At 38.4% G+C, this 24,386-nt stretch overlaps 1 protein-coding gene across 1 annotated transcript in view; it reads left to right on the top strand.

Annotated features, from left to right (window-relative positions):
- The window catches only part of TM9SF3 (transmembrane 9 superfamily member 3), a 75,516-nt gene that overhangs the window by 34,023 nt on the left and 17,107 nt on the right, over positions 1-24,386 (top strand). Inside the window, exons 6-10 of the mRNA XM_070057481.2 lie at positions 2,356-2,487; positions 4,103-4,269; positions 5,821-5,915; positions 10,258-10,388; positions 20,007-20,146. Of these exons, the coding sequence (XP_069913582.1) occupies positions 2,356-2,487; positions 4,103-4,269; positions 5,821-5,915; positions 10,258-10,388; positions 20,007-20,146 (665 nt within the window). The remainder of the gene's footprint in view (positions 1-2,355; positions 2,488-4,102; positions 4,270-5,820; positions 5,916-10,257; positions 10,389-20,006; positions 20,147-24,386) is intronic.

A 24,386-nucleotide genomic window follows, 5' to 3' on the forward strand; every position in this document is an offset into this window, starting at 1 on the left:
AGTCAGTGAAGAAGGATGGTGTAGCGTTGAGGGTCAGGGTGGCAGAGAGATCAAGGAGGGTTAGGCAGATAACGGACTACTGAATTGGGTTAGAAATTCATTGCAGGCCTTTGAGAGATGTTTCAGTGGGACCAAAGGGAAATTGCAATGTGCTTTAGAGCAAGAAATGGAGCAGTAGTCTGATTGGAAAAGTGTTGACATTGGAAGGAGGGTGTTGAGAAGATCTGAATAATGTGAGGGTACAAAACAGCAGGGGAACATTTTCACAGATAATAATAGTGATAACAGTAACTTCGAAATTTGTTTAGTGTTTATGATGTGCCATAGGAGATTGACAGGAGGAGTGACAGGCTAGGAGGATAAGTGAAGAGAGTCACGTTATGCTGGCTGATAGAAGTTATGCTAATCTGCTTCAAGCGAAGGCAAGAGAAAGGGTGACTTTGAGGCTTTGAAGAGTGAAGAGAAATTCTGGAACTGCCTCTAAGGATCTTCTGGGAATGGAATATTCATAAAAGAATAACTGGGCAGTGCCACAGACCTAGTTCAAGTAAGATGCACTGGGTTCTGAGATGCACTCAGAGATATACCTTGTGATGAAGAACCAGAATATGTATATAAGTTGTGATTAATGTACACATGAAATCAAAGCCAAGAGCTTTGAGAACATTGAGGACCTTAAGGGGTAGAGAGGATGAACCAACTGTGAGCAAGTGAAGCACACTGTTCAAGGAAGGTGGCCTTAGTCCATATCAACCGACCATGATGATTTGGTCCTCATTTTTAAGGGTTATAGGTTTGTACGGAGCTAACATTTATTATCTGCTGTTTCGTGCCAGACATGATGTCATAATTTTTGTATATATTATTATGTGATTTGCCTTACACATTTTTCAGATGAGAATTGGCAGAACCTTGGTTAAAACCCAGACCACTTTGATGCCCGTGCTCATTTTATACGATACTGAATAGCATGTTTATATGGTCAAATTGTATATTTTTAAAAAATGTATTTATTTATTTAAAATTCAGAGTTACACAGAGAGAGAAGGAGAGGCAGAGAGAGAGAGATAGAGAGGTCTTTCATCCACTGGTTCACTCCCCAATTGGCTGCAATGGCTGGAGCTGCGCCAATCCAGAGCCAGGAGCTTCCTCTGGGTCTCCCACGTAGGTGCAGGGGCCCAAGGACTTGGGCCATCCTCTACTGCTTTCCCAGGCTATAGCAGAGAGCTGGATCAGAAGTGGAGCAACAGGGTATTGAACCGGCACCCATATGGGATGCTGGCACTGCAGAAGGTGGCTGCACCAGCCCCAGTCAAATTGTACAGTAAATTTGATTGTGAAAGCTTGTATAATATTTCTGATGAATGGAAATTTACTGTAAAAAAAGAAAACAAGCTAGTCTCAGGGCTGGTGTGATGGCACAGTGGGTTAAGCTGCCACCTGTGATGCTGGCATCCCCTAAGAGCACCTGTTCGAATCTTGGATGCTCTACTTCTTTTTTTTTTTTTTTAAAGATTTATTTATTTATTTATTTGACAGAGTTACAGATAAAGACAGAGAGAAAGGTCTTCCTTCCGTTGGTTCACCCCCAAAATGGCCGCCACGGCCGACGCTGCGCCAATCCAAAGCCAGGAGCCAGGTGCTTCCTCCTGGTCTCTCATGTGGGTGCAGGGGCCCAAGCACTTGGGCCATCCTCCACTGCCCTCCCGGGCCACAGCAGAGAGCTGGACTGGAAGAAGAGCAACTGGGACTAGAACCCAGCGCCTACATGGGATGCTGGCACCTCAGGCCGAAGATTAACCAAAGTTTGCCACGGCGCCACACCCCAGGATGCTCCACTTCTGATCTAGCTCCCTGCTTTATGTGCCTGGAAAATCAGAGAATGGCCCAAGTACTTGTGTCCCTGCCCCCAACTTGGGAGACCCCAGATGGAGTTCCAGGCTTGAAAAGAAGAGTTACAGAAAGAGAGAGACAGAGAGAGATCTTCCATTCGCTGATTCACTCCCCAAATGGCCACAACAACTAGAACTGCACTGGTCTGAAGCCAGGAGCCAGGAGCTTCTTCTGGGTCTCCCACATGGGTTCAGGGGCCCAAGCACTTGGGCCATTTTCCACTGGCTTTCCCAGGCACATTAGCAGGGAGCTGGATCAGAAGTGGAGCGGCCAGGACTTGAACCGGTGCTCATATGGGATGCCTGCACCACAGCCAGAGGCTTTACCCACTATGCCACAGCACCGGCCCAGTAAAAAGATTTTGAAAAGTTATTTTTAAAGATGTTAATGTATAGTTGTCATAATGAAACCTATGAATTTTGTCATTTTATGTTGATAACATTTTATTTTGTTTTGTTTTAGATTCATTGGTTTTCCATTTTCAACTCCTTCATGATGGTGATCTTCTTGGTGGGCCTAGTTTCAATGATTTTAATGAGAACTTTAAGAAAAGATTATGCCCGGTACAGTAAAGAGGAAGAAATGGATGACATGGTGAACATTTTATGTTATGTTTATAAAAGCAGCTTAATTCATTATTATTTTGAATGTTGGATTGAAAGTCATTCTTTGTTGTCTGAAGTGCTTGAGGCCAGGTGAATTTTCAGAGTTCAGAATTTTCAGAGTTCAGAATTTTCAGATTTCGGAAAGGTATAAAACCCTCCGTGGAGTCTTGAGACCATGCCCTGTAATCAGATACATTAATTTTTTCAGCATAACATGTGAGTGTTCATCCTATCTATCAATGAATAGTATAAATCATATTATTAGTTGAAGCCAAGTTTTGCCACCAAGTTAAGGATACATCAAACAAACTTTTTAGTTTTTCAGAGCTTTTGATTAGGTTAATATTAATCTCTTTCTGGTCCTGAGAATCGTTGCATAAAATTCAGGGAGCAGGTAGAAGGATCAATTGACATTTAATTTAGAGGGTTGAGAGAAAAGGTTTGTCTTCTTAGTTCTTTTACTATATTATAGAACAGAGATACATTCTATAGAGTATTAATGGCTGTTCTAAGTGGGTATTCTCCAATATTAAATTAGTTTGGGAAGTAGTTACAAAATTTAAATGTTAATATGCTAAACTATATTGTAAAGAATCAGAGGGTAGATAAAATATTTGGCGCGTCTCAAACAAATCTCATCAGGTGTGCGTCTCCCCCACCAAAAGAGAATTTCTTTACGACTGCCATTCCTTAGGAAACTGTTTTAGGAACACTTGCTTACTAGGGTTGAAAAGTGAAAATTGAGTTCTTTTTTTAAAAATACTATATACAATTAAATTAAAACTTTGATATTTTCCCCATATGTTTTGTTAAATTCTAGTCTATAAGTACATTATGTTTTTAGGGCATATACTGGTGTGGGAACTGTTATTCGTTTTCCCTCTCTCTGGTCCCAGTTTTATTTAGGCCACAGTCTGATAAGAATGTCAAGGATGGTGTGTGAAAATAACAAGAAAGTCAGTATACTGTTCTGTCAATTTGACCATTTCAATAAAGAAAATATTTAAAAATTTTCAGTTTTCAAAATATTTAATTAATTATTTGAAAGGCAGAATGACGGAGAAAGAGATCTGTCCTTTGGTTCACTCTCAAATGGCCACGATGGCCAGGACTAGGCAAGGTCAAAGTCAAGAGGCTGGAACTCCATCCAGATCTCCCTCATTGTGGCAGGGGCCCAGGCACTTGTGTCATCTGCTGTTTCTTTCCCAGGCATATTAGCAGAGAGATGGATTGGAAGCACAGCTCCAGGACTCGAACCAGTGATCTGATTCGGGATGCTGGTGTCACAGGCAGCTGCTTACCCTGTTGTGCCACAGTGCTAGCCCCATTGACCTTTTCTTTCTGCTCCCAAATCTTTTCTTTTTTCATTCTTTGAGATTCTCTCATCACAACCAGGAATCACCTTCCTGAACTTCAATACTAACATCAGTTTTTAAGACAGGGATTATTTTAAACTGAAATTTCTTTTCTCAATATTTAAATCCCTTTAAATAGCTATAAATTTGGAGGGTGGTAAATTATAGCTGCAATGTTTTTTAAACAACTATATTTTCATTTAATTTTAAATTTTTTTCTTTTCTCTGTAAAAATATATTTATATATAGGATAGAGACCTAGGAGATGAATATGGATGGAAACAGGTGCATGGAGATGTATTTAGACCCTCAAGTCACCCACTGATATTTTCCTCTCTCATTGGTTCTGGATGTCAGATATTTGCTGTATCTCTCATTGTTATCATTGTTGCAATGATAGAAGATTTATATACAGAGTAAGTGCATATACTTTATGATGTTTCTGTTCTTGAGTGGTTTAAATTATTGGAACCCTCTGAATCAATCATCATTAAATATTTGGTTATTTAAATTATCTTAGAATTTAAATACAATAAATTTCATTGCAGACAAATTAAATAGTGAATAGTAATCTTTAGCTATAAGTGTATTTTTCTGTAACGTGAAAATTTATGAGCATTCCTGAACGTTTTGGTTGGTTATAAAGGTTATGTTCCATTAGAGATGTGAGCAGAGATTACTTTGTTTCTAAAACTGTTTAGGGAGGTTAATAGGCATTTTTCTTTTAAAGTTGAAGATCCAATTAGATTCTTTGTAAGAAGTATAAGAATTTCATAGTTGACTAAATTAGTACTTGTCATTTACCTCCCAAAACCAGAAGATCTCTACAGGAAGCATTGTTAATTGGGTTCTTGGGGGAAAAAAATTTGAGTTTTAAAACTGGCTGAGATTTGTTGCGTTTTAAACGCGGGAATGACAACTTCTTATATTACATTTGTTTAGCTACCTATTGACAGAAATGAAATACCACGGTGTTGTCACTGTCATCCATTTTAAGGAAGTGAGCATAGTTGAGCAGAAACTTGCTACATATTTCAAGACTAATATACAGTTGGCTAATAAGTACATCTCTGTATTACGGCAAGTGGTATCAGTGATATTGATACTGTCATCAATTTTAATATTTCCCTATGCAACTAGACATTTTCAAATATTTTTTCCAGTTTTACTCAATAGGTGGGTTGATCTGAATTTTGTAGATGACATTATTAGAGGAGTAAGAGGTTAGGGATTGTTGTTCTGACTTAGTGTTGACTGTGGACCTATAGATTTTTTAAAAACACAATTTTTAACAATGTAAGGGAAACCAAATAGAGAAAGTATTAGTGTTGTACAATTTAAAATAATAGCATTTAATATAAATGATCCCACTTCATTTTATTTCTGTTAACAGGCAAGAATCTTAAGCAGGTGAATCAAGTTATGAAAAAGAATATTCTAGAGGATTAAGCCCATGATTATAAAGTGAATTAAAAATATTATCAAAATAATTACAAGAAAAAAAAGAAAAGAGGAGGACAAAAGCATTATTTTCTTAGAATTGTATCTATGAGCTACATGAAATCTGTTCTGTTTGTATTAATAACAAATTTTAAAAAATAAAATTATTTTAAAAAGGAAAGGAATATTCTAGGTTTTTTTTGAAGTAGGTGAATATTCTTTCTCATGTGATAGAGTTGGTTTACAGGGTTGTGAAAAGTTTTAGCACCAGTTTGTAATATTTTTGCCAAAGAAATGTGAAATATTAGTTTATTATGAAATTTAACTGCAGATTAGAAAAAATTAGGATCACCCTGTATAATTTAAGTATATTTTAACTAGAAAATCATTCATTAGAGAACATTTTGAGGTCTTTTACAGTCTAGAATGTGATATTTTTGTGTTTCTATTAAATTTTTCTTGAAGTATATGATGTTTTCATTAAATCTTTGGTTTTAATTTATCACCTATATTTTTTCTCTTTTTAGGAGGGGATCCATGCTCAGTACAGCCATATTTGTCTATGCTGCTACATCTCCAGTGAATGGTTATTTTGGTGGAAGTCTATATGCTAGACAAGGAGGTAACTTAGGAATTATCAGTCTATTTTCCTTATAGGTGCTAGTATTTCACTGTGAGGTACTTGGAATTTAAAATGGGTAGTATAGCTATGTGTAAGGCCTCCACAGAGCATATAACCTTATAGACGAATATAAAGGTATACATAATGGCTTGTGGGGAAAGTTTTTGGACAGTGGAAGCAAAATAGGAGAGGCAGCTGTTCCTGTTGACTTAAATGTTTATCAAAAGACACTGCAAACATTTGTTATCTGTATCATGGTCTCTTGCTAGGAGGTCTTCGTCATCCCCTTGCTCCTTTGCTACAGTGACCTAGAAATGATGGGGATAGTTCATGGATGATTCAGGGGCGCTGTGCTCAGGTGTTGTCTTCCTGTGATGACTTTCAGTAGTCTTGAAGTTCCTTTGTTTTCCTTACAATATTCTTTGTCAGAAAAGTATTGAAAATAGTAGACTTGCATATTTTAGTTTATGAATGAATGCTTGTTGAAAGATTTCAAAACTATATTTGCAAGAATGGAGACATCTTAAGGTAATGTTTTACAGCCCATCCAAAGTGGTGTCAGCATTAGGGGATCCTATCTTTTAGTAAACCAGGAAGGCTTACAGGTTATAGGAAATTAGAGTATAGGATCATTTTAAATTCTTTCAGGATATCGTGGATTACCATTGATTTTTTTTTTTTTTTATTGCTCCTACTAGATCTTCAGTATAGATAATTCTTTGGATTGCCTAAGGGAGCATCATTATGAATTCCTGACTGTTAGTATTCAGTCTCTAAATTCTACTTCCAGATATGGGAAATGAGTCCTATCAAATAGGATTGAATCCTGAGGAAACAAATAGACCTAAGGTGACTCCTTTGATTTTGACCTGGAAACTCATTAGAGTAGAAATTTTACAGTTTATTAAACCCATAAAAAGTTTCCACAGCAGAAGCAAATTTATTTAAAGAGGAAATTTATTCAAAACCTGTACATAAATTTGCTTTTAGTCTCATTGTAAGTTAAGAACACCCACCTAAACTTCCTTTTACCTCATGTACACTTGAAGGTTTTCACAGTTTATGCTGAGGTCTAGGAGAATCAAATCATATGATGTATAATCTGAAGATTATATTCTGATTTATAGTCCCCTGAGGGGGTCTGATCATGCCCTGATAATTTGTCTGAGCTATTCCTTGAAAATGGGTTAATGTAGAAGTCAACATGGGGAATCAAGAATTTTTTGGTTATCTCAGGATTTGAATTACAGTGAAGCTCAAGATCATGTTGTCTGCAGTACACTGAATAATGCTCTAGAACCAATTTGAAGCCAGGGATAGCCTGGAACTTCAGTACAGTCTCCAGGGGAGTGAGGAACAGTAGGAAGCACAGTAATGTGGATGCTTTGGCTGTTGACTGTACCCAGTGGAATGTGCGTGGGGCTCTTAGAGTATGTGAGGGGAAAAAGGAGGAACGGAGTTGGATAAGGACTTTTTTTTTTTTTTTTTTTTTTTAAGAACACGCCTGATTCTGGAAAGTTGATGGAGAATGCAGAAAAAGAAAATGACAGGACAGAGTTGGAATTAACTAAGAATAATACTTTAATGGCTAGCCTTTTTAGTGTTATTTTTCATATGCTTGATATTAGTTGGAAAGGAAGGGTTCTTGAATTGCCTGAAAAGGAAATGAAATAGAGGGAAAAGAACAGACTGAAAGTTTTTCTGGAGGAATGTTAAGATTTGGAGTAGCAGTTCAATGAGACCAATGTTTAAAATGATCTATATAAAGTTCTTTAGGAGAAAACAAAAGTTAGGATATTGCTTGTCTTTCTTGTGACACTTTTCTCTTTGGATCCCTACAGCTTGTGATTGTGAGGTTGCATTTTTAAGTTATGATCCAGTGCAATTCTTTACATTTCCTAAGCTATATGAAATTGTTTTACACCTATGGTGCACTTCTGTGTTTACTTTGCTGTAATGGAAATACAGATCCTTGTTGCTCTCCTCGTTTATTTAAACATGATGTAAAATTTTTCATTATGCAAGTTAAAATTCTTTCGATGATTATTTGAATAATATGTGATCATTATATAGAATTGTGGCAATGCATGGAGATACAAAAATACAGTAAAAAAAGTCTATTTATAATCCAGTTACAAATCTGTAGTTTGAATCACTGAGCAACAGCTCATGAAACACATTGTTTTCTTTTCCTTTTAAAGATTTTATTTATTTCAGAGGTAGAGTTACAATCAGCGAGAGAGAGAGACAGAGAGAAAGGTTTTCTATCCGATGGTTCACTCCCCTAAATTTAGGCCACAACAGCTGGAGCTGGACTGATCCAAAACCAGGAGCCAGGAGCTTCTTCTAGGTCTCCCATGTGGGTGTAGGGGCCCAAGCACTTGGGCCATTTTCCACTGGCTTTCCCACACACATTAGCAGGGAGCTGGATAGTAAGTAGAGCAGCCAGGACTTGAACCAGTGCCCATATGGGATGCTGGCACCGCAGCCAGCAGTTTACCTGCTATGCCACAGCACCAGCACCATAAAAATATTTTGAAAAGCTATTTTTAAAGCTGTTCACATGTAGTTGTCATCATGAAACCTACTGCTTTCCCAGGCCTTGGCAGAGAGCTGGATTGGAAGAGGAGCATCTGGGACATGAACTGGTGCCCACAGGGTTGTTGGCATCGCAGGCAGAAGCTTAGCTTCTTTCGAGACAGTGTCAGCCCCTTTTCTTTTCCTTTTAAAACATGGATACACATATCTATAATTATAGAACTGAGTGCCTTTAGAGAATGTTTAACCCAGCAGTGTTTACACTTGTTTCTGAAACACTGTAATCTCATTCCATCCTCTGACTCCAAACTCTAATGCATAAAACTGTTGAAAATAGAATTGTTCTGGTTGAAGCAGGGTCAGGAATCCTGGGATTTTCTTTCATCAGTAACTTCATGGGCATGGCAACAAGCTCTGGAATTCTAATACTTTTTTTTATATAAAGATTTATTTATTTGAAAGGCAAAGTTATAGAGGCAGAGAGAAAGAGAGAGAGAGAGAGAGAGAGAGGTCTTCCATCTGCTGGTTCACTCCCCAGATGGCCACAATGGCTGGAGCTGTGCCAATCCTAAGCCAGGAGCTTCTTCCAGGTCTCGCACACAGGTGCAGGGGCCCAAGGGCTTGGGCATCTTCTACTGCTTTCCCAGGCCACAGCAGAGAGCTGCATTGGAAGTGGAGCAGCCAGGACTCGAAATGGAACCCAAATGGGATGCTAGCACTGCAGGTGATGGCTTTACCCGCTGTGCCACAATGCTGGGCCTCCAAGTAATACTTCTGAAACTCCTGTTTAGGCCTGCTTGTAGCCCAGAGAGATTCAATGGTTTACCAAAGTTCACAACATTTTGGTAGCACGATTAGGACAAAAGATCAGAGTATTTTAGTACAGGTCATAGCCCTTTTTCCTGTACAACTGGTTGACTTTACAAGTTGTGTTTCTGTTACATGTGCCCACAGAACTGGACTGGTATTTATTAGTTTTGAAACAATCATTAGGATATCAAATTTTGCATTCTATATTAAAATTTTAAGTAAATAATTTGATACTAAGTAATTACATTTTAAACATCAATGTGGAGCCTGCGCTGTGGCATAGCGGGTAAAGCCACCGCCTGCAGTGCTAGCAATCCATATAGGTGCCAGTTCAAGTCCTGGCTGCTCCACTTCCAATGCAGCTCTCTGCTATGGCCTGGGGAAGCAGTAGAAGATGGCCCAAATCCTTGGGCCCCTACACCCACTCTGAAGACCCAAAAGGAGCTCCTGGCTCCGGATTGGCCCAGCTCCACCCATTTCAGCAATTTGGGGAATGAACCAGCAGATGGAAGACTAACTCTCTTTCTATCTCTGCCTTTCAAATAAATAAATAAGTCTTTAAAAAAAAAGTGCACTGGTGCCGTGGCTCACTTGGCCAATCCTTCACCTGTGGCACCGGCACCCCGAGTTCTAGTCCTGGTTGGGGCGCCGGGTACTAGTCCTGGTTGCTCCTCTTCCAGTTCAGCTCTATGCTGTGGCCCAGGAGTGCAGTGGAGGATGGCCCAAGTGCTTGGGTCCCTGCACCCGCATGGGAGACCGGGAGGAAGTACCCGGCTCCTAGCTTTGGATCGGCACAGCTCTGGCTGTAGCAGCCACTGTCTGTAGCGCTCGCTCTCGCTCTCGCTCTCGCTCTCTCTCTCTCTCTCTCTCTCTCTATCTATCTCTATCTCTATCTCTATCTCTATCTCTATCTCTGTCTAATTCTGCCTGGCAAAAAAAAAAAAATTCATGTGTGTCTGTCTAGTTCTGGTTTTCAGTTTCCCTTCTCTTTCAGGAAGAAGATGGATAAAGCAGATGTTCATTGGGGCATTCCTTATCCCAGCTATGGTGTGTGGCACTGCCTTCTTCATCAATTTTATAGCCATTTATTACCATGCTTCAAGAGCCATTCCTTTTGGAACAATGGTAAGTTGATTAAATTTTACTTTTAATCTGAAAGAGTATGAACATTGTAACATGAGACCTACTCTATAAAATAGTTTTAGGCAGTCACTGTTCAGCCCTGGAATATTAGGTCAGCAGGAAACTATTGTTGTTAAACTCCAGAAAATTTTGACTAAGTTCAAACCCATAGCTGTCCTTTTTTTCTTGATTCTATAAGCCAGTAAAGTAGAAGTCTTGAGTTCAATTATGATGAAAGAGAGCACTACGGCTTTTCATCAGAAATGGGGGAAGGTGGTGAATATATTTTAGAGGAAGAATAGTGACACATCAAGAAGCATGAATGTCATTGCCAGTACAGCTGTTTTTTATTTTTTTATTTTTTATTTTTTTGTTTGTTTTTCTTTTAAGATTTATTTATTTGAAAGGGAAAGGGAGAGATCTTCCATCAGCTGATTCACTCCTCTAAAGGCTGCAACAGCCAGGGCCGGGCCAGGCTGAAGCCAGGAGCCAGGAACCCCATCTGGGTCTCCCACATGGATGGCAGGGGCCCAAGTACCAGGGCCATCTTTTGCTACTTTCCCAGGCACATTAGCAGAGAGCTGGATCAAAAGCAGTGCAGCAAGGACTAGAACCAGTTACTCTTACGTGGGATGCTGGTGTCATAAGCATTGTCTAAACCTGCAGTGCTATAATGCCAGCCCCAGGATTATTTTCATGTATTAAAACTAGAACACAGATACAGTGATTCTCAATAGAATTAATCCATAGTATCCCAGTTCTTCTTGTTACCTTTTTATTAGAAACAGAATTTTAGACCTGGATTAAAAAGTAGTCTTAGTTATACCTTGTGCATATATATACACACACACACAAATGCAAGTGACCAGGTGGTTCTACTTTTATTATTATTATTATTTATTTGACAGAGTTAGGCAGTGAGAGAGAAAGAAAGGTCTTCCTTCCGTTGGTTCACCCCCAAAATGGCCTCCACGGCTGGAATTACGCCAATCCGAAGCCAGGAGCCAGGTGCTTCTTCCTGGTCTCCCATCCGGGTGCAGGGTCCAAGCACCTGGGCCATCCTCCACTGCCTTCCCGGGCCACAGCAGAGAGCTGGACTGGAAAAGGAGCAACTGGGACTAGAACCCAGCGCCCACATGGGATGCCTGCACCACAGGCAGGGGATTAACCAAGTGAGCCACTGCGCCAGCCTCCATCGTACTACTTTTAAGAGAGACTAAATAACTTAGTCAAGGTTATACAGATAATTAATGGTAGAACTAGAGTTAGAGGGTGAGGGAGAGACAGAGATCTTCCTTCTGTTGGTTCACTTCCCAGATGGCTGCAATGGCCAGAGCTGGGCTAGACTTAAGTCAGAAGCCAAGACCTTTATCCAGGTCTGCCACATGGGTGCAGGGGCCCAAGCACATGGGCCATCTGCTGCTGCTTTCCCAGGCACAATAGCAGGGAGCTGGATTGGAAGTGGAGCAACTGAGATTCAAACCGGTACCCATATGAGATACTGGTGTTGCAGGTGGCAGCTTTAACCTGCTACAACACAACACTGGCCCCTGAGTTTTAATCTTGTCTGAGTTTTCTTTCTATATGAGTGTTATCAAATGGTTTCACAGAAATTCCAGGTGATTTTGGTTTTTTTATAGTCCAGGTTTTTTAAAGATACGTTGAATGTGTATTTTTACTAAATATTTAATGATTTTTAGTTATGAATACTTGCTTCCTTATTGAATTTTTTTTTCAAGCCAAAGTGCTAATTGTTAGGAAAAGGAAAAGATAAAGTCATTAATTACTTTCTGACTAGAAAAAGTTTACCTCATAGTAATTCCAGGCCATCAAAGTAATATAAAGATATCTTAAAGATAATCTGCTGAATAAACTATTTTCATGATGCTTTAAAAGTTAAAATTTTGATTCTGCTATAGTTTTTCTCAGAGAGTTTTGAATTTGGCATTGGTTAAAATTCTAGTTTCAAGTTGCTTTGTTTCACTAATATTATAAATTTTGCCGCTTTGTAAGTGGAGTTTTTAATATTATTATTCAGTGTAATCTCCCTTTTGATAATTGTTAAAATATAGTATTAAACTCTAAACTGAACTAGAGAAAGTTTATAAAACTGAACTTAGCGAATCAAAGATTAAATGTGGCTGCTTAATAGGTTCCTACAATATCATGTTCTTAATTTGCATCCTAATGAAGGAATGCATTACATTGGCTTCAAGTTTTAATCAGGTCAATGGTGTGACATGTTTTTCCTCACTTAAGAGTATCAAAACTTGTTTAGAATGTGAAAATTTAAGAACTTGTGGTGAACCTAGCTATTCATTAATCACTTTAACTACTTAAATTTGTAATTTTAGTTGTTTGGTGTGTTACATGAAGGAAGTGGTTGTATATTCTTATAAACTCAGTGGTTCTCAACCCCAGGCACACAATGTAATCATTTGGAGATTTGAAAATTTCCAGTGCCAGGGCTTTATTGTAAGCCGGTTGATGTGTCCTGTTTTGCAGCCAGTCTGTGTATTTATCTGATTCCAGTTCACAGCATCTGGGGATGGTTCTGTTAGCTGCAAGTTTCCCAGACCAAGGTTCACCATGTATTGGAAAAGCCAGGTGCACTTAACAACTGCATACCCAAGTTTCAGATCCTCCTGTGTGCTCTTCCCCAGGCCATACCTCTTTCTATCCCTGTAGTCCTTTGATCTATGAGATTTTGAGTCCTTTCTCTGTGTTATCTGTGCTTGAATTTTCTGGTGTTTTTGTTTGTTTGTTTGTTTGTTTATCAAAGTTTCCATGACTGAGGACTTAATCTAAGCTTAGTGACTAAACTTCTGCTTTGCCCTAGCAGGGTAGTAGAAAAAGGAATTTTGCCCACTTGAGGTCTGGAGTTTGGGTGGAATGCTGCTATTATTACCAGAACTAGTCTGAGATAATATTGTAAGTGGGTGAAATTTGTCTTTATACCCCAGCTTTTCCACTAGTTACGCATAAAACCATTAAATCCATGACAAACTTGTTGAATAGGGAATCTTAGAAGCTCAATACAAATAAAAGAAACATTGTGTTAGGAAAAGAGTTGCGGGTTGGTGCACCTCACATGGGTTACTATGTTAGGAAAATTAGGTGCAGAATAGAGAGGAGGCAGTGTACGAATTTACAGCCAGACCGAATTTATTCAGAGAAAATAAATTCACAGAGGTGGGTGACCAACTGCCCACCTGCACATTGAACATGTGGCAGAAGGCCCCTGACCCCCAGGGGCCAGGCCTTTTATATTTTAGGAGGGCTAGGGATGGGGGGGCAGGGGCTAGGGGGCAGCAGGCAGAGGGGAATTTCTGGAACTGATCTTTCAGGTGGCCATGGGGGCTGGGGTATGAAGGCAATAGGGTGTAAGACCCAATTGAGATTCAAGAGCAAGGAATTCATTCTAATGTTCATCTGTCTTTTGGGACAATGAACAAGAAATGGCTGAGGCTAATATCTTTGTTCCATCACATTGGTAGAGGGTTTTGATGATATTCTGAACTAACACCTAATGTCCCAGGTTTAAGACATGATGCCTGCAGTCAAGAGACTAATACAAGAAGATGTAAGAGAAACTGAATTTTGAAGTTTGATGGCAGAAGTACTGCAGAGAACAGACTAGAATGTACTTGAAATTAGATTGATTCTGGGAAGATAAAAACTTTTTCTTTGGAAATTTGTCCAAGAATGATTTAGGTTTTGGTCCTATGAGAGTTATGTGTGAATTAGGAAAGATTTGCAAAAGAGTTTTAGGCATGAAATCAGTTGTGGGCTGTAGCCCACAGATACTAAATTTGATGTTATTGTAGTCTTTCAAGGGACAGAGAAGTTACAGAATTTTTAAACTCACAGAGGCAAGATAGCATGGGAACTAGTGGTCTTTCTGTTCTACACATTATTCAACAAAGCATTCCCTGATAAATCCTTTACTTATCATACTGATAATTTGGCTCTCAGTGGGTAGAACAGTTGATGAAGGAGAAGTAATAAAGGCTGTGGTTGAGCCATGCCATCCCATCCTATTGGGGATGAATCTAACATAATCACAAGTATGCTATAGACTTTATAGACTTTAGGAATCAGATTTCACATATATTTAGAGAACTGTTCCCCCATGATCCAAGTCTTAAGCTGTAACTGGGAAAATGGCTTGAGAATTTTAGATTCTCAAAATGAAACTCATGAAATGTAATCAGAAATTATCACAGTGAAGAAAAAAATGGAGATGAGAATTAGTGGAGTAGGTACTACTTTGTAATAAGCAGAGATTAAAAAGGATATTCCTCAAAAGTGGTGAGAAGAGTCCAGTCCTCCAGGCATCAAAGAATAATAAAAATTTATAAAAAATAGTGTTAAGACTCCCATTACCTTAGTTGAACTATTGACAAGTGCTAAGGTGAACAAAAGGATTCTGTAAGGATATTTTCACAGCAAGTCCAAAAGCTCATTACATGGGATTACTGATATAACAGAATAAAAGAATAGTTTCATCCCATTTCCCCTCTTTTTAATTTTTGTCAAGTAAAGTAACTTTCTGACAAGAAATTAAGAAGAATAATTCCCTGATAAAAGAGAGTGAAGCCTGAGATTAGTTAGCTAAGGCAATTGATTGTCCAGGAGTACCTTGCTATTTTAGTTAGAAAGTCTTGTTGTTCATATAAATTTGTTGTTAAATGGCAGGAAGCAATTAAGATGAGGAGCCAATATGGATTGATTAAAATAAAAATGCTAGAATAACTTTACTTCCTCTTTTTTTTAGGTTTTACTAGACTAGAAGAACAAAAGAAGGAAGTATTATATCTTGTTGGACAAGATAGGGAAGTGTGGCCAGAATATTAGTATAGTAGATAGATGTGTAACTAAACAGTGACAAAGAATATTAAGACATTACCACATACTATCCTTTAGTGACAAAAATTCTTGACTCTGACCTGAAAAGATCATCTGTTCTCTATTTCTGCATTTTCTGTTCTGTTTCATTGGGAAAATTATCTTGTTTTTTTGCCAATATCATGCTGTTTTGATTACTGTTCTGTAAGTATTAAAATCAGTTCTTTTCAAAGTCGTTTCAACTTTTCTATATCCTTTATATTCCAATACAAAGTTAAGAATCAGCTTGTCAGTTTTATGCCAAAAGCCTGCTCGTGATTTTGAATGGGATTGCATGGAATATATCTATAGCTAGTTTGGGGAAGAATTGGCCTCCTAACAATATTGAGTGTTTTGATTCATGAACACAGTATATTCATATCAACTTATTTAGGTGTCTTACTTTTTCTTAGCAGTGTTTTATAGATTTTAGTACTAAGGTTTTATCCATCTTTTGTTGAATTTATCCTCAAGTATTTTGTTAATTTTTTATACTGTCTGTAATTTCAAATTCTGACTGTTTATTCCTGACATAGAGAAAAATAATTGGTTTTGAATATTGACTTTACATCTCACAACATTGTTAAATTCATTTATTATTCCTAGCTGCTTTACTCAGACTTTGAAATAGAGATAGAGATTATTAAATTGTCTCTGAATAAAGACAGTTTTACTTCTCCTTTCTTATCTATGTCTTTCATTTCTTTTTCTTGGGGTTACTGCACAGAATAAATCTCCAGTGCATTTAGAATACAAGTGATGAGAGCAGACATCCTAGCCCTGTTCCCAGTCTTGGTTGGGTGGGGGGGTGGACATTCAGTCTTCTGCTATTAAGTAAAATGTTAACTGTAGTATTTTAGTGGGTGCCCTTTATCAGGTTGATAAAGTCCTTCTTACTTATAGTTTGCTAAGTTTTTTAAGTTGGGACTAGAGACTGAATCTTGCAACAGCCTTTTTTGTATCTTTTGAGGTGATCTATGCTTTTTCTTTTTGTCTGATAATATAGTGAATACCATTTATTAATTTTCTAGCTTAAATCAGTCTTTGCTTCCTTGATAAACCTCAATTTGTCATGATGTAGTATCATTTTATATATTGTTGAATTCTGTTTGCTGAAATTTGTTCTTTTTTGCATGCATGTTGTGAAAGCCACTGATCTATAGTTTTTTATAATTTTTTTTCTGGTTTTGGGATCAGGATAATGCTCACTTCCTAGAATGAATATTTCACTTCAAGTCTAGTGCTTCTTCCTGTAGAGTACTGAAGTAACCCAAGAAACAGAATGGCAAGTTACATTTTAACATGTTGAAAATATCTGGGTGAAGTAGATAGACTTCTTAGATAGATTTGTGTTTGAGTTGATGATGCTCTGATTAATAGATCCACTAGTGGAAATACTTGAATAGAGAGGCTAAATAATTTTAAATAGACAAATTCATGAAATATATGAATTTGAAAAAAGAACACTAGAAATGATCTACTGTGAGCAAATGTTGAAGAAATGCTTAAGCATGGTGACAAAGAATGATTTGTTTCTTAAGAATCACCTATAAACATTACTATCCATCACCCTTAAAATTTCCTAAATAACTCATGATTGGCTGATTTTCTTCTTTCCATTCCACTCACACCATAGATTTCATAAAAGGTGAGTCTGGAAGCAGAGACAGAATAAGTAACAGCTACATTTTTGGCTGAAGTTGGGAAGAGCTGACTACTTGGTAGATCTTTGGGGTACTAAGCGCTGATAGCCAGTACTTGGTTCTAACTTGTTCTTGCAGAGTGGGGAGACAGACCTCTACCTGGAGTATGTACATCTTCTCTCCACTGCCTTTTTATCACTGTCCTCTGGTCCATGAATAGTGGCTAGGAGCCTTGGGGAGGGCCTTGTATTAATTTGAATTCTAGGGTTTCCACCATTTTTTTTTACATCAATTTTTTTTTTATTGTAGCTGCTAAATTTCATTGGAAACTCAGTATAGAAAACAGATGTAAACATGATTCTAGGAGTCTAAATATATTTTTCAAATTCACTATTTTACCACCTAAATTTAAAGAGCAATAGAGTTGTAATGACTACAAATCTAATAATTAGGAGTATAAATAACAGGTCAGTTCATCTTCATCACCAACCAATTTATTTGGTTATCAGTATTGAGAAATATCCTGACTTCACAAGTTAATTAGTTCTATGTGATGTTTTTAACAGCTTGCCTTGAAATCTCAGAGAATTCCTCAAGTAAACTCATCCAGAGCCTGAACATAAGGGAATAGGGAATTGGTTTCACAATTTAATCACCAACAATTTCTGACAAAACTGCTTACATTTTTTATCATGTGCACAAAAATGCAAAAAGAAAGAAGGTTTTTTTTAGTGCTAAACAGTAGATAATGTCTTGATAGACCTTAAAGGAGCCTTTATTGCCTGTTGTATGCCCAGAAGGCAGAATGTACCATCACTTCAGCTGCCGCTCATAGCCTGTGATACACATGTGGCAGTAGTGCCTGTGCTTGTACAAATCCTAATAAGCAAGTATGTGTAGGCCTGAATGGAGATGAGAAGGGATGTAAGACCAGTGTAACCATACAGGCCTTCCTCATCAATGATACATTTTCTAGAAGCTTGATTAAATACACAGAGATAGCTGGAGAAAATTTAATCTAGGCTTTGCATGAAAGTGAGTACTTACTTATGGTATCTCCAATTTGTTAATACTTGGTAGAGAACTCTATATGTTTTTATTACAAATGCTTAAAAAAGGTTTTTTAAAGCTGTTTTCACAGGCTATTCAAATCAAATGCCTGTGGAATTCCTGAAGTTCCAGAGCAGGACTTGAAGGTTTCATGGAATAGTATGTAAACCACTCCTTCAGACCATGTGATACCATCTAAGAGTGTTTTCTTCAGTTTCTCTTTAATCCTTATTTCAAATTAAAGTTCTTGTAAATTACCAGGAAAATAATAGATCTTTATTATAATATGTTAGGTTTATGAATCTTGTAATAATTAAGAAAGCAGTCAGAAGCAAAAATTGAGACAGGATTTACTCTTCCATATGTGTGAGACTTAGATATAATTGACAATAAAATATTTAAGATATATTAAATTCGTGCCTTTTCATATTTCAGATTCTTATTATATAACAAGATATATTCATATGTAATATGAATAGTAGTCCATCTTATTTATAGGTCTAAACTGAGAGACTTGCTAAGTGTGATCTTTCAAATGTGATTATAGAACTTCTTTTGTTGTTTTTTAAAAATTTATTTATTTTGAAATTTAGATCACAGAAGGAGGGAAAGATAGAAAGACCTACCATCTACTGGTTCACTTCCCTGGTGGTTGCTGTGGCCAGTGCTGGTCCAGGCTGAAGCCAGGGGCTTCATCTGATTCTCCCACATGGGTGTCAGGGGCCCAAACATATGGTCCATCTTCCAGTGATTTTTTTTCTCAGGCCATTAACAGGCAGCTGGATTGGAAGTGGAACAGTTGGGATGCCAGTGTCACCAACAGTGACATTACCTGCTCCATCACAATGCTGGCCCTTACAGAGATTAACTCATTCGTGTATAGAGGTTTTATCTAGAAGAAAGAGGATACCCTTTGGCTTGTTTAACCACACACAACTTAATGAAGAGAATAGTCTTCACTATAATGTTGCCGCAAGAGATTCTTTGCTTCTCCTGCCATCACCGTGGATTTTCTCTTGTACTTCTTCATTTCTTTCAGTCAGTTTCTTCATAGTTTTTGTTTAGCTTTTGTCTGTTACTTTCTGTTGATTGGGATCCAAAAATGTATAATTGAAAGAGATCTTAGAAGTGATTCAATTCTACTCTGTTTTAAAGATATTCAGAGCGAAGTGATCTTAACTAGTTGTTGGCCAAAAAAGAGATTGAGTGTGTGTCCTTGTGTATGCACATTTTATAAAGGAAAAGAAAATCACAAAAACAAATATTTTCCAAATAGGCTGCTTTAGTTCTAGAATCTCTATATGATCTTCTCTTAATTTTAGACATTGGACTACTAATGGGTAGAAAACGTTTCTTTTAGTAACGGCACACACAGATACATATACCTGGAGCTGTGCTTCTGTTATTTGGATTCTAGGGCAGTATAGAATAGATAAGAGGCTGGGCTTTGAGTCTAGCAGATCTGAACTGAAGTTTTAATCTGACTACATACTAGCTATGCAGTCATGGGAAGTTACATAGCCTCTGTCTTTCTTTATCTATAAAGTAGGGAAGTTCCATATGTAAATTTTCTTGTACACGTGAGGATGTCAGTAAAGTATAGTCAAGTAAATACTCTTCAAATTGGTTATAATGATGAAGGATCAAAGGGGTCTTCAAATGGTTCATGGAAAATACACATTATCTTTTAATTCCATTTCCATTAACTTTTTGAAGAACCCTTATACATTATAATCATGACAGCTGAAAGTGAAAAAAAGGAGAAAAGGACTGTAGCAGAGATAGTATGGAAGAACAGGAAAAATATGAATTAAATGGATAGGAGACAATTCAGCTTGTATTTAGATCACTTCTAATATTTTAAAGCACATTCTTTTCCTATTTTCATCAGTGTATATCTTCTATAATTTTAGCCCATATTCAACTTAAACATTTTCTTTTGTGATCAAATTGTGTTTAAATTTTTAAGTGTCCCTTTTATTTGTTTTTATTAGTGTTACTGTTCTCTGAGTAATCACACACATTTTTATTTAATTTACAGGTGGCCGTTTGTTGCATCTGTTTTTTTGTTATTCTTCCTCTAAATCTTGTTGGTACAATACTTGGCCGAAATCTGTCAGGTCAGCCCAACTTTCCTTGTCGTGTCAATGCTGTGCCTCGCCCTATACCGGAGAAAAAATGGTAAAGAGAATGCTGAATCTTATGCGATTGTTTCTCACAGTATATAAGTTACTAAACTGTTGTGTGCATATATACCTTTAGAATTGGCATGCCTTTCTGAGAATGATTATCTTAACTTTGGGCTTCAGAACTTGTTTATTTAAATTTTTCCTTTAACCTGCATTGTTAGGAGTCATTATAAATGATATCCGTATTTCCCTTTCTGAATATGGGTGCCATTTACAGAGAAGTCAGATGTTCTGATAATTGCACTAATGTGTAGAAGTGAGTGGGAACTACAACAGTTTTATAAATCTACAGGCCAGTGGACCTGCTGCCTATTGTAAATAAAATTTTGTTGGAGCACAGCCATGTCCATTTGTTCATGTATCATCAGAGTTGACAGATCAGAGACCGTATCATCTACAAAACCTGGGATATTTAGTATGTGAACCTTTACAGAAAAAGTTTGCTAATCCTTGATTCACAATTTTATTTTCCTTTCCAGATATTTAATTATTCTAAATGTAACTGGTCTGCATTTATAGCTGTATGCATCTTACTAATTGAGAGATGAATTAGGCTTGGGACCAATTATAATTTACTGATTGACATTCTTTATCTTCAACCTGGGATAGGGTAGTATAGAATCTTTAAAACACACTTACCTGTCTGTCACACTGCATGTTCTTGTGGACCTCCCATGATTCAAGATTAATCCTGACAAAGAGTTTCTTTTTAACACTATGGCAATAGTGTAAATAGTTTACAGTTTGTTCAGTCAGTAGTTTGAAATGATGATTTTTGAGGTATCTTTAATTTGAAATGATTTATATTTTTCAAAAAGTAAAATTCTAATTTTTGTAGTGCACACTTGAACAAAATGTGAATTCAAGTACATATATTTTGCCTCTTTTTAAAAATATTTATATATTTATTTTGAAAGTTACAGTTACAGGGTCCACCAATGTGGCATAGTAGGTTAAGCATCTGCTTGCGGCACCAGCATCCCATATGAGCACTGGTTCGAGTCCTAGCTGTTCCACTTCTGATCTAGCTCCCTGCTGATGGCCTGGAAAAGCAGTAGAAGGTGGCCCAAGTGTTTGGGCCCTGCACTCTCATGGGAAACTTGAAAGAAGCTCCTGGCTCCTGGCTTTGGATCAGCCCAGCTCCAGCCATTGCAGCCATTTGGGGAGTGAACCAGCAGATGGAAGACCTCTCTGTCTCTCCCTCTCTCTCTTTCTGTAACTCTGCTTCTCAAGTAAATAAATAAATCTTTAAAAAGTTATTTTAAAAAAAAAAAGTTACAAAGAAAGAGAGAGCTCTTCCATCCGCTTGTTCACTCCCCAGATGGCTGCAGCGTCCAGCACTCGGCCAAACCAGAGTCAGGAGCTTTATCCCGGTTTCCTACGTGGGTGGCAAGGACCCAAACACCTGGGCCATCCTCTCCTGCCTTTTCCAGGCCATTATCAGGGAACTGGATCGGAAGTGGAGTGGCTGGAACACAAATCAGCACCCATATAGAATGCTGGCATTGCAGTTGGTGGCTTTCACCTGCTATGCCACGGTACTGGCCCCTGTATTGTAAATTGAATATTAGTGCTAACTTAGGTGTTTCTGCTTTTGTTCTTTATTTTCCTAGTTTCTAATAGCAAACAAAAATAGAATACTCTTTCTGTATATGTATTATATTCCTTCATCTCAGAAGAATAGCTGTGCAGTAGACCATACAGTCATAATAAAGATTTTACACTGAAAAGCTCATGTTCCTAGATGTTTTGCCACATTACAAATACAAGTTAAACTTTCATTCATCTTCTTGTATGAACAGGTGGTAATTGTCCTGTCCTTCTAGACATGGAAACATGTAGGCATTTATAAAAATAAAGGCTGAATAAAACAGTCTCTGTAGTTTCCAGGAGAGTGATCTATTTTATTTTAGTCTTAGGGTTTTGCCATATTCTTTCTAGAATGGGGCTTATGAGACACTTTGGCTAGAAGTTTTTTGAGTCTGTTTTTTAAAGCCATTTAAATGTTTCTAAATCAGTAATACACTGTTGGGGCCCATTGATAGCCTGATGTTCACTTCGTTTCTGGGGACAGTAAAGGCGAAAGGAAAAGCATAGCTAGAAGTCACCAACCTTCGCGGTCACAGCACTCGGGAAGAAGAGTCACAGCACATGTGACATTAGATAGAGGAAAGCTCATGGGTGTCTGCTTGTTTGTGAAAATATCGTCATATGGGAATGGAAATATGAATCCTAGATCTTGCTCCCATTGAGAGTGTCATGTTGGGCAAACCTACCTTTAACCTCTGGGTCTTGGCTCTCTGTAAAATGAGGAAAGAAGACTCGATTATTTTTTCAGCTCTCAAAAAGAATTTTTCAAAAAATGTTCTTCCCTGTTTTTCAATTCGTCCATTTCAGAGATGATTAGTTTAGTATCTTTGCTGTGCTGCACACTGGGAAATACCTAGAGTAGCTTCTCTCTGCTAAGGTTTATAATCTAGAGAGGCCGGCCATGTCTCTGTAATTAAGCAGTTAAAGTGCAGTGTGGCACATGCTATGATGGAGTTATATGTAAGAAGCAGTGGAAGACGGGGGAAGAGAAGGGCTCTCAACGAGGACTCAAGGAGGGCTTTTCAAGAGAGAACACTTGATCCAGTGCTTGCTTACAGGAAGAGAAATAAGAGATGAGAGGAGGTATTCTAAAATGAGAATTACCATTTACAGTCAGTAGATGTTAATTGTGTAAATGAATGAAATTTGGCTCTTTTGAATTCTTTCTTTGGCCCCATTTTAAGCCAGAACTCATAATACCTTAGTTCTGTTATTCTCAGGAAAGGAATTAAAAACCAAGGAGAAAGCAAAGAAATGGCAAGGTAACAAATTAGGAAACCTGTTTTTAGTTTATTTACTTTTTAAGTATTTATTTGTTAATTTGAAATGCAAAGTTACAGAGAGGCAGAGAGAAAGAGGGGGGAGAGAGAGAGAGAGAAAGAGAGAGAGAGAAGTCTTCCATCCGCTGGTTCACTCCCCAGATGGCCACAACGGCTGGATCTACGCCAACCCGAAGCCAGGAGCCAGAAGCTTCCTCTGGGTCTCCCGTGTGGGTGCAGGGGCCCAAGCACTTGGGCCATCTTCCACTGCTTTCCCAGGCCATAACAGAGAGCTGGATCAGAAGTGGAGCAGCCAGGTCTCGAACCAGTGCCCACGTGGGATGCTGGCACTGCAGGCAGTGGCTTTTTACCCGCTATAGCACAGCACCAGCCCCAGGAAACATTATTTTAGATAGAAGTTTCAAGATTGATATTTTCTTTTCCTTTGAGTTTGTTTTTTGAAATTTATTTGTTTTATTTTTTAAAGCTTTATTTGAGAGGTAGAGTTACAGACAGTGAGAGGAAGAGATAGAGAGAAAGGTCTTCCTTCTGTTAGTTTACTCCCCAAATGGCCGCAACAGCTGGGGCTTCGCTGATCTGAAGCCAGGAGCCAAGAGCTTCCTCCCAGTCTCCCATGTGGGTGCAGGGGCCCAAGCATTTGGTCCATCTTTTACTGCTTTCCCAGGCCATAGCAGAGAGCTAGATTGGAAGAGGCGCAGCCGGGACGCGAACTGGCACCCATATGGGATGCTGGCGCCACAGGCAGGGGATTAAGCTACTGTACCACAGCACAGGCTCTGTTTGTTTTATTTGAAAGGCAAAAAGATCTCCCATCTGTTGGTTCACTCCCCAAATGCCCTCAACACCTGGAACTGGGCCAGGCTGAAACACGGTCTTTAAACTCAACCTGTCTTCCCCTGTGAGTGGCAGGAACCCAGTTGAACACTCGTCACTACCTCCTAGTTGTCTGCATTAGCTGGAAGCTGGAGAAGCAGCCAGAGCCAGGAATTGAACCCAGGCACTCTGTTGTGGGATATGGATGTCTTAACAATCAGTGTCTTAGCCACTAGGCTAACCACCCACCCTGGTACAAGTATAGGTGGGACAGGGCGTGGCCTGCAGCTGGGGTGGTGACAACTGTGAGCACACGTGCCCTCAGCCTCAGCAGTCTCTAGGAGCCAGGACACCCCCATCCATACACTTACTTCCCTGCTGTAAAATCCAAGCTGGCTGCACCCTTCCCATGGCCCTCGCCATCAGGGGCTGCTCTGAGGACTTCCTGGCAGAACCTTCAGATGAACATTTGGGAATTAGTCAGGGCCAGAAATCTCCTCTTCCCCCTTCCCAGTTCAGAGAGGCCCATTCTCCAGCTTAGCCAGCACA

Source organism: Oryctolagus cuniculus, chromosome 15, assembly GCF_051225735.1.
Source record: "Oryctolagus cuniculus isolate XC-2025 breed Fujian yellow rabbit chromosome 15, ASM5122573v1, whole genome shotgun sequence".
Taxonomy (NCBI): Eukaryota; Metazoa; Chordata; class Mammalia; order Lagomorpha; family Leporidae; genus Oryctolagus; species Oryctolagus cuniculus.